The sequence below is a fragment of the Mus pahari genome, chromosome 15, assembly GCF_900095145.1.
Source record: "Mus pahari chromosome 15, PAHARI_EIJ_v1.1, whole genome shotgun sequence".
NCBI lineage: Eukaryota > Metazoa > Chordata > Mammalia > Rodentia > Muridae > Mus > Mus pahari.
The window spans coordinates 67049819-67066693 of record NC_034604.1 but is presented as its reverse complement, the minus strand read 5'-3'; the positions used below and the strand labels follow the sequence as shown (position 1 = coordinate 67066693).

At 43.1% G+C, this 16875-nt stretch overlaps 1 protein-coding gene across 1 annotated transcript in view; it reads left to right on the top strand.

Annotated features, from left to right (window-relative positions):
* Me2 (malic enzyme 2) overlaps positions 1-16875 on the top strand; it is a 43712-nt gene that overhangs the window by 1956 nt on the left and 24881 nt on the right. The window contains exons 2-5 of the mRNA XM_021214407.1: positions 8598-8715; positions 12302-12435; positions 14791-14940; positions 16399-16474. Coding sequence (XP_021070066.1) covers positions 8608-8715; positions 12302-12435; positions 14791-14940; positions 16399-16474 — 468 coding nt within the window. The 5' untranslated portion in view covers positions 8598-8607. The remainder of the gene's footprint in view (positions 1-8597; positions 8716-12301; positions 12436-14790; positions 14941-16398; positions 16475-16875) is intronic.

Sequence of the window (16875 nt, the reverse complement as noted above, 5' to 3'; positions counted from 1 at the left end):
AATGCTTATGGCTGAAATGTGCTTATATGGCTGAAATTGATCAATGTTTACAAATTTCAAAGTGAAGAACACGTTACTTCTGTAGCTACTGCAGTGTTTTCTATTGTCTGGATCTCTGTGCTGTTCATATGGTCCTTCCTGACCTGGATAGAGAATGAGGTATTTTAAGAGTTAATCTTGATTATCCTCATAGCCTCTTAATTTAGTCATTAAAAAATGTTGATGCAGAAACTCGCTGGCATTTAGAATGCAGCTTCTGTCCAGGTTAGCCAGCAGCAATGGTTATCCTTAATAAGGAACATTTATTATACAGCATTTCAATAAGCATTATGGGTCCAATTTAAATTTAAACTATCTTAATTTAAATCTTCAGGGAGTGAAGGAAGCCCTTTGAGTCGTTCCTGCTGTGAGCTTGGAGGAGAACTGAAACTCGGGGAGGGTGTGTCTTAACTACCAAATAGTGGGTACAGCAAGTGGCAAACCGAGGTTTAAGTCCAGGCAGTATTGACGTACCTGCCAATGACCTTTCTTTTTACTGGAAAAACCTTCAAGTCAGGCAGCGAAGCTTATAATAAGATCACAACATTATGTGTGCACATCCTCTGTCACTCTAGGAGTTTCACAACTGGACTTCCCTTTCCTTTCATGTGTGTTGTATTTGTGTGTACTGAGTATGGAGGCCACAGCTGTCTTCCTCAGTTACTTCTCCATCCTAGTTTCTGAGACATGATCTTTTACTAATCCTCCGGCTGACCTTTGTCAAGACTGACTAGCAGGCCTCTCTCCTCAAGTAAGATCTGCTGCCTTAATCCCCTGACTCCTGGCACTGAAGTTACATGCACCTATGTAATTGGCTATAATGAGCTTGGTAGGGATTTGAACTCGGGTCCTTATGATTGTGAAGGGAGCACTTTACTCATTGAACCAAAAAAACAAGTGTTCTAATGGAGCAGTTGGTTCCTAGACTAAACTTTAATAATTGTTTTTGTTGTTGTTGTTAAGTATATATGTAGAGGTATGTTGTTATGATATATGTAGGTATTTGGGACCAGACATGAGATTGCTGGTGTTTCTTTAAGTTGAGAGCCTTAAAGACTACTGTAAGTCCTGCTGTTTGGCAGGTAGGAGGGCTGCTGTGATTTTGAGACTCACCTGTTGTAATTAGTGACTTTAGGACCAACCTTTTGGAACACAGCAGAACTGTGTCTTTAAGAGAATAACAAAAGTCCCTGAAAAGTTCACTGACTGACTCTGTCCTAAGAGATAGGATTTCACCACCAGAAAGGGAAGTCATAATTCATAACATAAAGACAAAGGATACATTTAATATTATGAACAATGCTATTATATTGTCCTAGTTTCTCTGTAGGTGGTCATAGGCCTGTGAAAATGTGACTGACCCCAGTGCCAATTCAAAGACCATTTCAGATCTCCAGAGTGACTGCTCATGCTAAACTGGTAATTATCCGAGTCCACATTTAAGTGCAGGTCTCTAACTGCCAAACTTGCTCATTACACCAAGTCATGACCTCTGTTTTGTGAATAGTGTGAAAGGCTCTGGTCTCTCGTGTATAGCCTTTCCAGATGGTGACCATCTCGTTTCTGTCGCCAAATATGCAGTAGCTTTACAGTTGAAGTATCTTCAGCTCACTTGAATCTGAGTTTGGAGTTTAGAATCTGAGTTTAGAATATGGACTATAATTTAAGAACTGGTTTTAGGCTATAAACCCTAGCTCTCACTGAAGTAAACTTGTGGTGGCCCTCAAAAGTTGACACAAAACATATAGTGGCCCACGGTCAACAATGTCTGCTATTTTCAAAAGAAAATGACCTCAGATAAAAATTACGTCAGGAAAGAAACCAGAATTTGTATCTTAGTACTAGAGACATTCAAATGACTTGGAAGGGTCCTGAAAGGTCTAGGAATATGTAATGACACCAGAATTTTAAGTTATAAAATATGAACAGGTGAATATAAAAAAATGTTCAAGTAGATGTATGGACAAATAAAGTGGAAAAAGTGCCCATCAGAAGTAAGTGGTTAGGGCAGGGATGCGGTTGAGTTGGTAGAACACTTGCCTGTGTGCATGATTCCTTGGGTTTGCTGTCTGGCACAGCAGGTCTAGCCAGGTGGGACATGCCTTTGAGGTGGAGGCGGGAAGATTGGAAGCTAGAGGTCTGACATGAGACTTGTCTCAAAGCAAAGAAACAGAGCACTAATGACGTATGAGAATTTACGACAGGGGAATCGTTTAGCTAGTATTATATCTAGAAGGGTGGGATTAAGAGGGAAAGGAAATAATTACATGAAATTTGAAGAAACAAACAAATCTAACCAAAGCTTCAAGGGCAGTGGTTTGGTACGTGAAGGGAAAGCCAGACCAGAAATCCAGAGAGTGGCTGTTAAGTGGTGTGAAATAGCGCATGCCAGTTCCTGTCATCGAGCTGTCATGGTTTCCAATAAATTAAGTTGAAGGTAGGTGGAACTGTAGGTGTGATTGAAGGAAAAGCTGTAAGTATGTAAATCCACTAATGAGGGCATAGTTAACTTTAAGGCTATGGATTTGGCGTAAGTATCTATAATCTTTGGCTGTAGGCAGAAAGATTTACTTGATTTGGAGGTACAGAGTGCAACCCTACTCCTCAAAAAAGAGGGGGGAAGATACAATACCAAACAATCCCCTCTCCAAAAGACAGGACAGTTGGAAGGGGACTGGTTGGGGTCATGGGATAGGAAGAGGATGAGAAGAGATGTGTTCGTGTGTTACCAGAATGTAGAGAATGACAGTAGGTTTTTTTTTTTTAAAGATCTAAAGAAATGGAAAAAAAACAAAAAAAAAACCAGGGTCACATTCACGTATCCTATGAGTCTGACATGTATTTGATCTTTGTCTTGTTCTTTGCTGAGAGCTACAATTCTCGGAGTTTCTTGAGTGACAGGAATATCACTTGTCGTTCTTGGTAAGACTTTTTGATCGCACCATTTTATGCTAGTGAGGTAACTGGGTGGTGTCCCTGGAGAGTTCCAGGATGGGACTGGGTACTGCAGGGACCGGAGGGCTGGAACATTGAACCTCACCCCTGATCTCGGCAAAGGGTGGGGCTGGACATTAAGCTCTGTAAAACCTCCTGATTTAGAAGGGTTCATGTTCTCCTGTGTTGCGAGTGCGTGGCAGAGCAGGGAAGGCTGCGCATCCTGCATCTCTGATCTTTGCCCGGTACATCTCTCCATCTTGCTGTTCATCTGCAGCCTTCCCATGTCTTATAACTAAACAGCAAATGTAGCAAATCTTCCTCTGAGTACTGTGAACCATTCTACAAACTATTAAGCCCTTGAAGAGCTGCTTGTTGAGAAGGACAGGTGACAGTCTGCTTGAGCGTGGGTCTTTAACCTGCTGGTTGGCACTATGTCTGTGTGCTATCATAGTTGAATGTAATCGTAGGGCACCTCTGTTACCTGCTGTAGAATTGTTTGCATTGGAGTATGTCCCTATATACATCTGCTCAGTCATTTGCTGTAATTTATAGAAGAGATGCTACATCTTCATAGAATTGGTGGCTGAAATGTGGAAGGAGAGTAAGATGTTTCTATAAATACATAGTTTTGTTCCTTAGTTGTTCTATAGGATATGAAATAAGTTACAGTGCTTGTGTCCAGAGGAGTGGGGAGCTGCATGGGAGGGAAAACAAAACCATTCACTGTTCTCTTAATGCTGTATCTTCCGTTTCCAATGTGTAAATGAAAAGTACATTTAAATCTGAACAAATGAGGCTATTTGACTTCTGGGCCTCTGGGCTTTGTGATCTTCACACAGTAAACTTAGATATCTTTATAGATATTCAGGTTATGTATAAATAAAATTAAAATTTTAGGAATGATAAAAAATTTTGTTTATGCCAGGCAGTGGCGGTGCACACCTTTAATCCCAGCACTCGGGAGGCAGAGGCAGGTGGATTTCTGAGTTCGAGGCCAGCCTGGTCTACAGAGTGAATTCCAGGACTGCCAGGGCTATACAGAGAAATCCTGTCTGGAAAAAAACAAAAAGAAAAAAAATTACATGAAGTAAAAATTGAAAATCAAATTGTCTTGTGTTCTCTCTCTCTGTCTCTCCAGATCATAATTACGTGCTTGTTTGTTTGTACATTTGTTCTCAGTGTGTTATTCCTGTTACATGTGTACAGTCTTCACTAAACACAGAACTCTGCTTCCATCTAAAGACTTTTGCCAGTTTTTCTCATTTAAAAGAAACCACAGCTGCATTTTAATTGCGGCCTGGAATTGGATCATAGATGGTCTTTGAGGGCCCTAACAGGTCACTTATGAAAATTTTCATTGTTAGCTCTCCCTCCATCATCCATTTTTCTCTTCTCACCACTGCCTCTCTTCTTGGCTTAGATTTCCTCCCTACAGTTGTACAAGTTTCTGTCTGCCTGGCCTTTTATGGACAGTGATTTTTTCACTTCCTCCAAGAAGGAAACCCTGTTCACAGGTTCTCTCTGCATTTCCTTTCACACGTTGTTTAGAAGTTCCTTGTATCTATGGCTATGTAAAGCGAGTGAAACACTGTTGCAAGCCTTCAGCCTTGCCTCACTCAAGCATCAGCATTTCCCTGCAGGATGGGAGTGTGTTGGTGGGGGCTGCAGGCGTCCAGCAGATGCCCCAGAAACACTGTATCCCACCTTTCTTTCAGTTTCTGGTGCACAGCAGAAAACAGCTCAAACAAGTTACTTACACGGCGCAGTATTTCACCCTCCAGGACTAAGGGATCTATCTTGGAAAACTCACCTTATTTGAATTTGCTGATCTTGGGGTTGAAATATTTGTAGAAATAATTCAGAAATGCTGCTGTCTTCCATGCCCATAGCGTGTGTGTGCTAGTAAAATATGTGGGGGGGGATTTTCTTTGCTTTTTTAAAAAAATAATTTACTTTTTTTTATGTGCACTATGCCTTCATGTGTCTGTGTGAGGATGTCTGATCTTGGAGTTACAGACAGTTGTGAGATGCCATGCGTGTGCTGGGAATTGAACCCATGTCCTCTGGAGGAGTATTCAGTGCTCTTTAACCACCAAGCCATCTCTCCAGGCTGTAGGTGGGAGATTTTCTGTCCTCTAGGTAGGTGACAGGGTTTGTAGCCTCGGCAGCAGGGTCCAGCAGCCTTTCTTAGGTAAGGAACCAGTGAGTGGATAGTTCAGGCTTTCTGAGCCACATGTGTCTTCTTTGTGTTTTATGTATGTGTATGTATGTATGTATGTAATGTTGTAACCCTATAAAAATGTGAAACCCATTTTCAGGCTAAGGACCCTATAGAACAAACAGGCCATGCATAGTCTGTTGCTTTTAGAAAAGCATCTTTGATTGCCAACCTACACTAAATACCATAAAACAGTATTGCTTTGTCAATAAAACAGTGTAGTCTTGAGAGACTTTGAAGCCGGTGTCTTCTTTGATGGTAAAATTTAAAGTGTGGTATGCATTTTTCTTCACTAGAGATTCCCATTGTTTTGGGATCATCTCCTGTGGGAAGCAGGAGGAGAAACCAGAAACTGGGAGGAAATTAAATCCAAGAACACCGTACTGTCCCTGTAGCATCTGTGAAGGCTGGAACAAGAGCTTTATTCTATTTTATGGTTATTCTTTAGGAATTTTTTCTTTAAGTTGGTTAAGCTGTGTTTTGTTTTATTGCTTGGTTAAGCAGTCCGTTGGCTTTGAACTTCTGCTTAGCAAAGGATCTTCCTGTTCGGTAGGAAGCTTGAAAAGAGAAGTGGAGAATCGAAAAGACTTTCCATAACATCACCATATAGACAACCAGGGGCTGTATGTTTCAGCCCTCCATATAGCTTCATAATTCCAGCTTTTATGCAGTACCATTTCAACCTTCCTTAAGGTCTTATAATAAAATCAATGGTATTTCAGTGTTTGCTGGCATGCTTGATACTACTATATACGTTTCTTTTTTTGAAGTAATTTAAGATGTATTTTACACATGTGTCATACCTTTTCCACCTGTAACTTTGTAACATGCATTCAAAATGGAATATGGTACTTGTGGTTACTGTATATTTGCTTTTTTTGTTGCTGTGATCAAAGCCTGGCCAAAGAAACTTATAAGGAGAGGGCTTTATCCTGGGTAAGGACCATCATGGCAGGAAAACATGGCAGAGTTCACGAAAGCAGGAGGAGCTTGTGTTTGGGACCAAGGGAGCCGAGGGACATGAAGGCTGGCTTCATCTTTATACACCTTTTTTTTTTGTTTGTTTGGTTTTTTGTTTGGTTGTTTTTGTTTTGATTTAGGACCCTAGCCCTTGCCATGTTGTCATCCAGGAGGGGTAGGGCTTTTCCACTGAACCTTTCTGGAAATGGGCTCACAGATACCTAGACGAGCGTCTCCTGGGTGATTCTAATTTCTGTCAAGTTGACAGTGAAATGTAGCCAAGTTACCAAGGTCATGAAGTATAAATGTCTCCCATCAGTAGTGTAGCTCCCTGTTTGTCAGCTATCTTGGGGATACCCTGTATTTATTGATACTTTGTGAGTTTCACATTATGCACTGTACCCTAATCCCACTTCTCTTCCTGCCCTTTGTGTCTGCACTTGGCCCTTGTAACCCACCCACCCAAAAAGAAAATAAAAAAATTAAAATTAAAAAAAAGAACCCCAAAAATGAAAACAAAAACCTTCTTGTGGATGCTGCAGTGTGTCGCTCAGTATATATATATATATATATATATATATATATATATATANANANANACACACACACACACACACACACACACACCCTTTTGTCTACACATCTTTGCTTGCAGCTGTTTGTTGGATTAGTCATTGGTCTATTCGAGGCCTCTGGCTTCTGCTATACCATCAATACTGGACCCTCACGGGGACTCTTCGCAGATATCGTGTTGCTGCCCTGTGCCATGGAGACCCTGCAGCCTTGGATCTGTAAAACTGGCCTCTTACTAACTTCATTAGTAGTACCTCAATGGGTAGGTGTTGGGGTGAGCTGACTGAAAGCCCTGGGTCTGGGCCTTGGGTGGAAGCTGAGTTGGTCAGCCTGCCAGCCCTTCCTCACACCACCAGGGAGGGTTCCCCAGCCCTGCCCTGATGGGGTCCTCTCTCAGGCCCTCCAGCAGCTCTCCAGCACCCACACCTCCAGGGTCAGCTCTACTGGGCTGCTCAGGAGAGGCATAGGGCCTGCTTTCCCCAGTGCTGCAGCCTGTGAGGGGCCAGGCCAGCTTTGCACTACCCTTGGATATCACCATGATCCCAGGCAGCAGGGACGTCCATGTGACCTTTGGTGGTAAGATGGACATTGATACAGACTCCTGTCTGGATTCAGATCCGGATATGGCCTTCAACACAGGCTGGTATTTCACCATGGCCTCTGGTGACAGGGGAAGCTTCTCACATGAGGCTGTTCCTCCCCACCCTTGAGTCTCCAGTTCCACCCTTCTTCATAGTGCTGAATCTATCCTGCTTGCTCTCACTCCCATCTCTCCATCTGTCTCAGTGTGGGTTTTACTGCTGTGAACAGACGCCATAACCAAGGCAACTCTTATAAAGATAACATTTAATTGGGGCTGGCTTACAGGTTCGGAGGTTCTGTCCATTATCATCAAGGTGGGAACTTGGCAGCATCCAGGCAGGCATGGTGCAGGAGAAGCCGAGAATTCTACATCTTCATCTGAAGGCTGCTAACAGAAGACTGGCTTCCAGGCAGCTAGGATGAGGGTCTTAAAGCCACACCCACAGTGACACACCTACTCCAACAGGGCCACACCTTCTAATAGCGCCACCTTCTGGGCTGATCATATAAAAACCATCACACTACCACATACTTGCATAAAGTAGTGGCTCCCACTGTGGGTGGGATACCTTCTCTCTCTGCCATGCCTTAAAACTGAAGCATTTTTCAGTATGCAGTGAGCATTCACATCTGCTTTTGAAAATGCTTACGCTCTAGTTGCATATGTAGTAGAGTGTTGGGTCCTGCCTCTAAACAGTGTTGTGCCTCTTACAGGCACGCTGGGGGTTGCTCCCCAGATCAGCCAGAGTACAGATCATGATCATGATCAGCAGAACATGATCCATGCAGAGACAATGGGACATGAGGGCATGCGGGGGAGGGTTGGGTTCTCCCGCGTGTAATCAATAAATAGTAATAATCTTTCTTGCAGGTCATCTCTTATTTCAGGAAGATTAGCTCTGCAGTATGAACCCACCCCAAGGTGTTTGCTGCCCACGCAGACAGGCGCCGGTCTGCGTGCAGGCAGAAACACTACAGCAGAGGATGGCCTAATTGGCCATCAATGGGAGGAGAGGCCCTTGGTCTTGCGAAGATCATATGCCCCAATACAGGGGAATGCAAGGGCCAGGAATCGGGAGTGGGTGGGTTGGGGAGCAGGGCGGGGTGGGGGGGTGGGGAGGGTATAGGGGACTTTGGGGATAACATTTGAAATATAAATGAAGAAAATATCTAAAGAAATTTAAAAAAAAAAAAAAGATGTAAGCAGACAAAAAGAAAAAAAAGAAAAGAAAAGAAAATGCTTACGGGTATGGCGCTGTGTGGTGCTTACCATTGTGTTGTCTTCCAGGAGAGAGAAGATGTTTTCCCGGCTAAGAGCTGTTACCACTCCTTGCACTTTGACCTGCCGCCGAGTGCACCTGAAGGAGAAGGGCAAGCCACTCATGTTGAATCCAAGAACAAACAAGGTTAGTAAAGTCAGCAACGCAAACGTGGTTTGTCTTCCTGTTAGGCAGGGCTGTGCTTTTAGACTGACGAGGCCTGAAGATTTTGCATTCAGTAGCTCTGTAGCAGCGGAACTGAGGCCTTTTGGGGAGAGTTGCCTGTTGTACGCCGTTCGTATCTTTTCCATTGGGCTGTTTCACCCCTTCTAAGTCTTACTCTTCACAGCTTTTACTACCAGAAAAGGTTTGACTGCTTCCTAGTGCTAGGTAAGTGCAATAAAGCATCATTAGTATCAGAACACCTCAGAGGGGTGCTCTGGCCAGGACCTTTGGCAAGAGGGTTAGGTAGATTCACCTAGCTGGAATCAGGGACCTTTGGTTGATTGGGTAAAACCAAATGAAATGAAACCCTTATCGACCTTCCAGCTCACACCCATCGTTTTGGACACAAATCATTGCACATATTTTTGGCTATTAATTCAGCCAATGCTACAAAGGAGAAATTGCCTTGACTTTTAGATCATCACTAGTAGGGCCGAAGTCATCAATACAAGATCCAGCAGGGCATGTCATCATCTTTGTGTACGCTGGGTTCAATAGGTGAATCCTGCTCAGTATTTAGTGGTCATATTAAATACTAAACAGGATCTATTGGGCTGGACTTTGAGTTTTGACTCCAGTTCCACATTGGCATCGGAATAATCCCCCTTGGCAACCCACCTCACGTATTCTGAAAAGACTGGCAGAGTGGTAGCTCCTGCTCGTCGATGCTTCAGATGGAGGGAGTGAAATGGGCCTGGACAGGCTCTGCATTGGGCCTGCCTGGCATGTGGTTAAGAGTATGGCAGTAATGGAATAGTTCAGTGATGGAGTGCTTGTTACCGTGTTCCTCAATTCAGTACTCTGCGCCACAAAAACGGCATTAATAAAATGCAACCCTGGGTAAATATATACACAAAATTTTTTTTTGTTTTGTTTTTTTTGAGACAGGGTTTCTCTGTGTAGCCCTGGCTGTCCTGGAACTCACTTTGTAAACCAGGCTGGCCTCGAACTCAGAAATCCGCCTGCCTCTGCCTCCCCAGGGCTGGGGTTAAAGGCGTGTGCCCCCACGCCCGGTTACAAAATATTTTTGAAATATAATTTTGAAAAGATATTTCTTACAAAAAGCTTATGAGATGACACAGAGAGGTTGTCACAGTGAATGAAGTACACCTTTTGAAAAGTGGTACATTGAAATTAGAGGTATGATCTGTTCTAAAGGACTTGCCATAATAATTTTTTGTCAGTCTGTTTTATTTTTATTATTATTATCTGTTTTTTTATTATTACAAGAGAAAAAAATTCGGAGCTGTTTAGTATGATGTGTTTATAGGCGTTTCAGGCCTGCAAAAGGAAGTTAGGTGCTGTACCCCTCTAGTTTGCTTGCTTGGTACTGGCCAGAGAGTTGCACAGGCCACTGGTTAAAGGAAGCTTAGTGAAGGAGATCCCTTCTTATTTTTCTCTTGACTCCAAATATCACTTGCTCTTTAACCTGTCACTCATTTCCAGTTCAGGACCAGAGCTGTAGTGTCATAGAAGAGAACCAGCATAGCATGTTTGGAGACTCTGGATCCAACGCCCAGACACATTACAAAGCAAGCCCAAGCTGAACACCAGGGGCCTTTGATAGCAGTGTAGACGGGAGAGTCCTCCGTCTCTGAAACCTGGCAGCAGTTTTTAGCCCCTGTTCCTTTGGCATCACCCGTTTTTTCCTGTTCTGCTGCTTTTTGTATCTTAAGATCATGTTTCCATGAGTTTATATCTTTTTATTTCCTATTTCTTCGCTGCAATTACCATTCTCTACTTCGTATCTTTTTTAATGTCTTACAGCAGCCATTTTGTGAATCTGTTGGGCTTACTTATTTTACTTACTTGTGTGTGTGTGTCTGTCTATCTGTCTGTGTTTTGTGTGTGTGTGTGTGTGTGTGTGTGTGTCTGTCTGTCTGTCTGTCGGTCGGTCGGTGGGTCTGTCTAGGCATGTTGTGTGTAGGTGCTTGCAGAGGCAACAGTGTCAGAATCTTCAGCGCTGTTACAGGTGGTTGTGAGCCTCCTGCTGTGGGTGCCAGGAGTTGAACTTGAGTTCTCTGGAGAGCAGCAAGTCCCCTCAGGCGCTGACCCATCTCTGTGCCTGGCTTCTTAGACTCACAGATGTTTCCTTTTCTCTCTCTTTTTTCTTTCTCTTTGTCTTTCAATCCCAGCACTGGGCCCTGTACATGCTAAGCCAGCCTCTGTCACTGAGCTATGTCTCAAGTTCTACTTTATGGTAACATTTAAGTGTAATTTTTGTTATGTGTACCTAATGAAGGCTCTGGTCAGCTGAAGATTAGGCAAAGCCTTAAATGACTGGAGCTAGAACCGTGCAGTCTCGCATGCTTCCTTTCCTAAGGGCTCCGTTGCGTGGTATGTGCAAGCCCGCCCCGCTGAGACCCAGCGAGTAGCCCCTGCTCACGTGGCCTGCAGGTTTGCTTCTAGCTCTTTCAGTCTTTCTAGGATGTTGTCTTCCCCCGGATACAGCAGGGCTTTTCAGAGCCTCACTCCTGTGGGCATTTTATTACCTACGCTTTTTCCTATTCAGCTTTCTGTTTAGCTTTTTGTTTGCTCTGGGCATCATACAGTGTTTCAAGCGTTGCCTGAAACAGAGTCCAGCCCCTTTTCTTGGTAAAATGCTCCTTGATTGATGTAAGCCTTTAGTTATTTCCCAGAACTAAGAAAAAAGTTGATCATTTGGCCAATGCTCTCAGCCCTTTTATGGAGGAAAGAATTTTAGAAATCCACACCCAAGCATTTTTGCTGGGCTCATTTTAATATAATTTATCCCACAGCTAAATACTGGAAATTGAATGTTCTGACATAGACTAATTTTTAACTGTATATTGTTGGTTTCATTTATGTGTTACATGCATCTGTATGTGATATGAGGTTTTATGAATATTTTCTAAGCACAAATGAGTTAACAGTGTGCTTTGATCGGCAACTCTGGCAATTCATGGTATGGATATACCATAGATTGCTTATTACATAGAGATGACTATTATCTAGTTTGTGATAGCCAGGAGATCTAGGGAGCACTGTTAGAACTGCTCGCTGTTATACACCTCTACATTCCCTAGCTAGCTGAATATTTCTCTGGAATGGCTATGTGCAGGTCATATTGCTTAATTACAAATGTGTGCATTAAAGTATCTAAGTGTAGCCAAGGTGGTGCTGCATGCCTTTAATCCTAGCACTAGAGATGCAGAGACAGGCAGATCTCTTGAGTTGGAGGTCTGCCTGGTTTATAGAACAAGTTCCAGGGGTATGCAGAGACTCCATATTGAAAAAAAAACAAGCAAGACATATGGACTGGATCCTTAGGCTGTTTTCTAGGGTCTTACACTAGATGACATTTCTCTGTGAGAGGTAACTCTTTACATATGCTCATCAATATGTGATGTCAGCAATCTTAAAGCATTTTGAAATTCCTGGAAAGTGTATTTTACTTTTCAGAATTTACACTTGAATTGTGTTTTAAAGGACAGTGCTATTGCTGCTGCAGTTACTACTAACTTTAATTCTTTATTTCTGTTTTTAGGGGATGGCGTTTACGTTACAAGAACGACAAATGCTTGGTCTTCAAGGACTTTTACCTCCTAAAATAGAGACACAGGATATTCAAGCCTTACGATTCCATAGAAACTTGAAAAAAATGACTAGCCCTTTGGAAAAGTAAGAGTTGTTGACGTTTGGTTTATATACTGGCAGCCTTATTTTAGAATCGTGGTGTGATAAGGGCACAGGATGTGTGCACTCACACAGTGACGTCACACAGTGAGGCTGTTCTTTTGTCACTTTCCTACTGTGATATTCGTGTCCTTATCACTTTAGGGTGTGCTTGCCAGGGATCACTGTGGTAGAATTTGGCAGGAATAAGTTGTGTGCCACTGATAATTACTTGCATTCACACATTGGAAACACGAGGAATCATCTCATTTGCCCACGTCTTATTCCGCAGCTTTCACTGATCTCCCACGTTGTGTGTGACACTCTGCTTGTAGATGGCATCCAGGGATAAGTGGCTACATCTTCCAGTAGAGACTGTACTTTTTTTTTTTAAGATTTATTTATTATATATGAGTATAATGTCACCATCTACAGACACACCAGAAGAGGGCATTGGATCCCATTACAGATGGGTATGTTCTTTTCTACAGAAAAGGAGAACTGTAGTGTCCGCTCAGGCGTTGGCGTTGTTCCAGGGTTCTCACTGTAAAGTGAAATTCAGCCTGCTTGTCTGGAGTTGAGTGTGAGATCGGGACGGGGACACACGCTCTGGTAGGGTTGTGCAGTGGTAGAGATGCGTGCAGCCGTAAGCAGATGGTGAGGGATTGCTCAGAGTGAGGGAAGTGACCCTGAGACTCACAGTTGTAGATAGGTCATAACCAGACAAAAGTGGGAGCCATGGACATGCTGGGTAGGGAGTTCAAGCCATTAGGAAGTGAGGCCGTGAATAGCTAGTCTAGTAGTGACTCAAGCCATTAGGAAGTGAGGCCGCGAATAGCTAATCTAGTAGTGACTAGGTAAGGTAATGGTCAGGCTCTGGTCAGTGTGGAGTTCAGGGCAGCTGTCAGCCCTAGGCTTTCAGAGCCTTAGGTAAGATCACCATGAGTCTAAAGTGTGACTAAAGGTGTGAGTGGTCACCTGCGGGGGCCCAGGAATGTCCCAGCTTCCCCTCCCATGCCCGATGAACCATCTGTTTTTCTTCTTTAGCCCTCCTGTACTTTTCTTTCAGAAAGCTGAGTTTGTTTTTTTTGTTTTGTTTTGTTTTTTCTTTCGATTTTATAGCCTGGTTGCTTTTGATTATTTCCCTGCAGTGAGAAGAAATCTTCTCTCTATTGTATTCTACCTACGTATGTCACCTTTGTCCCCAGGAGCAATGCAGTTCATTGGCTAAGTCCTTTACTTATTATTCACCCAGTAAAATATAGAAATACCGAAGTCTTAGCCTAAGATGGAGTTATATTTTAACAAACCATTTGTAAATTGAAAATACTATAAGGTGAGTGTGCGTTTAGTACACCCAACCTACCAAATACAGCTCAGCAGCCAGTCCATTTCAGAACAAATTCCTGACCTTTGGCTGTGTGGCTCCCTGTAGCTGCCCAGCCTGAGAGAACATTTGCACATAACCTACACAGGTATCCTCTCTTACCAACGAGCACTGCCTTATGGTGGGCCAGTTTAGAATTTTTTTAAAAAAACAAAACAAAACAGTATAAAAGCAATGTAAAGTTGAATATACAAGAAGTCATAGGGTAGTATAGGAGCAGAACACAGGAAAGTCGCGTGTGGAAGCGGGGGCTAGGAGAGGGGACTGCCTCTGAGCTACATTAAGAGACTCTTCCAAGGCTGTCAGATACGTGACTCCAAGGTAAAACTAAACATAAGTCGGTGTAGAGGAAGTGAGGTGGATTGGGGCAGGGAAGGGAAGCTGCATACAGACTAGTTAGTGGTTTAGACTGCATGTGGGGAAAAGAAATGGCCATATTTGAAGGACCCCTGCAGCTGTATGCTTTAGGCCTTGATGATCTATACCAGATTGTGGTAGAGAAAGGTAGGAGAAACTAAGAATGGCCTCCAGTTCTATGTGTTCTGTCTCATTATTTCTGCTCCCTGTATGGAAGAATGCTTAAAACACAAAGAGATACTAAACCCTTTAGCATGGGACTCCAGGACGCACCTCTGGAGTCACGGCTTCCTTTAGCTTCATTGTCATTTACGTGGACGCCTTCTGTTGACTCCTTAGCATTTCCAGGCCTTTGTTCAAAGGGTTAGCTGCTGTTTCTCCTGTTAGCAGCTACCATTTAAGTACCTCTGTGTCTTGCTAATTTTTAGTTCTGAGTGTTATAGAATTATAACTTAGGGTTTTGGTGTGGTTTCTTTAGTGAAGGGTGTGTGTGTGTGTGTGTGTGTGTATGCGCACATGTGAGCTCAGTTTTGAACATTTAGGTTGACTTTCAAAGGTCAAAATTTCCAGTGTGATAACAGGCTAACTTGGGTGTGATTTGCTGTGCTTAATTTCAGATACATCTATATAATGGGCATACAAGAAAGAAATGAGAAACTGTTCTATAGAATACTGCAAGATGATATTGAAAGTCTGATGCCAATTGTGTACACACCAACAGTTGGTCTTGCCTGTTGTCAATATGGGCACATCTTTAGGAGACCTAAGTAAGACTTGTTTTTAAATACAAATATATATTGATTATGGTGTAATAAAAGAATCATTCTGTGACATCTAATTAGATTTCTGTGTGTTACAATATTATCCAGCCAGGTTTCTTGCCTCATGAAAGCCTAATTTGTATTAAAAGATATTAATAAAAAGTCATTATGCTCATATCTTTGTTTCTGTAGGAACAGCTCACTTAACCTGCTCCTGGATCATTATTGCCATTGTTAAGAGGAGTTGTGTAGTAGCCCTTCCCCCCTCCCCCAGAACCGTAATTACTGTTAAGCCTTTCGGTAGTTTGCCAGGTTGGGATCAGCTTTAATTTCTGATGCTTCTCCTCTTCCCCTTTAAGAGAAAAATTAGCTTTCATGAATTTTAAATTTCAGACTGTTCTGACTTTATCAGACATTTCAGTAGGAAGAGTTACTCCCTGGCCACTCCCTCAAGTCCTTGAGTGAGCACTGACTGGTTGTCAGCCAAGGATGACTGACCCTGTTGGAAACCACTGAGAGGGAATGATGTGCTGGATCTAAGATGGTTTTTTATCTGAGTTTTTCTGCCCCTTCTGCTTTGTTGTTTACCTTAAGCCTTGTGTTTTGCCATGGCTCATGCATTGATATCAGTGTAGGCATTAAGACAGGGCTGAGCGAGACCCTCAGCCCCCACATCTCATCTGAAGGCTCTTCTCAACTTCACAGTGCTTAAGATGCACCTGTGGAGTTATTTAAAAGGCTGACCCCTGCCAGCTTTCTCCCCACAAGATTCCCTGAGGAAGCTCTGGCAGCTGAAGATAGCTAGCACCCTGTGTGCTTATGTGGCAGATACTCCCTGGCAGACACTGAAAAGCCCCGCTTAACCTAATCCGTATAGTGCTGTCACCAACACATGTAAAACATCTCTAGGAGGTAGCCTAGCACATGTGTTCGTTCTTATTAGAAAGTGTTTCTCAGCTCAGGTTAGAGGAGCAAAGGAAACTGGAAGCACACTGCCCAGCTGTCCCTTCAGGGTGTCTGGGTGTCCTGCAGGTGTGGGCCAGGTATAGTTCAGAAAGCCCCCTGTCCCCCCATCCCCCCACCGTGAGTCTGGCTTGCACCTTGGATGAGGACTGACAGGAGATGAGACGTTATGGGGCAGAGCTTTGGATCATGCCATGAATCCATTGTACCCAGTGTAGGAATATTTACTTTATTTCCCACTTGGATGGTTATAATGTGAACACATTTCTCTTTGGGGATATTAATCACATCAGTTAACAGTAATCTTTGTTATAGCTGTTCAGTAAGCAACATAATTATCATTTGAAAGAGTTGAAATGTTTGGAAATAAATCAGTGCTTGGAAATTAAACCGTATCTTGATTTTTATCAGAATATCTAAGTATCCCAATTATGGATGGAAACATAGAAAAAAAACCAAAAAACTGTCATGAAATGCAAAGGTGTTTTTGTTCTGTTGCAGGGGATTGTTTATTTCAATCTCAGACAGAGGTCATGTTAGATCAATTGTGGATAACTGGCCAGAAAATCATGTTAAGGTACTAAGAGCACACCCTCCCTTGCACAATGTCTCCTTTCTCCTTTAAGTCAACTCTGCATTGCCAAGGACGTGCTTCCCATCGCTCTGCCTATTTCCAGTATGGACATGCAAATGTATGCTTGTGTCTGAGGAGGTGTCTCGAGCATCATTCTGAGGTGGATCCCCAGGGCTGTGCTTGGCCCTGAGAAAGACATTGACACCAGTGTATAGGGCCTGGGCATAGCCCACCCCCCAACCCCACCCTGTGTGACTTTCCTGGTAGAGAAAATCAGATGCTCCACCGAGTGTGCTGGTGCAGACCTAATCCTTAAGATACACTTAATCCCTTGGGAGGTAAAGGCAGGAGGGTCAGAAGCTTCTCTCTCTCTCTCTCTCTCTCTCTCTCTCTCTCTCTCTCTC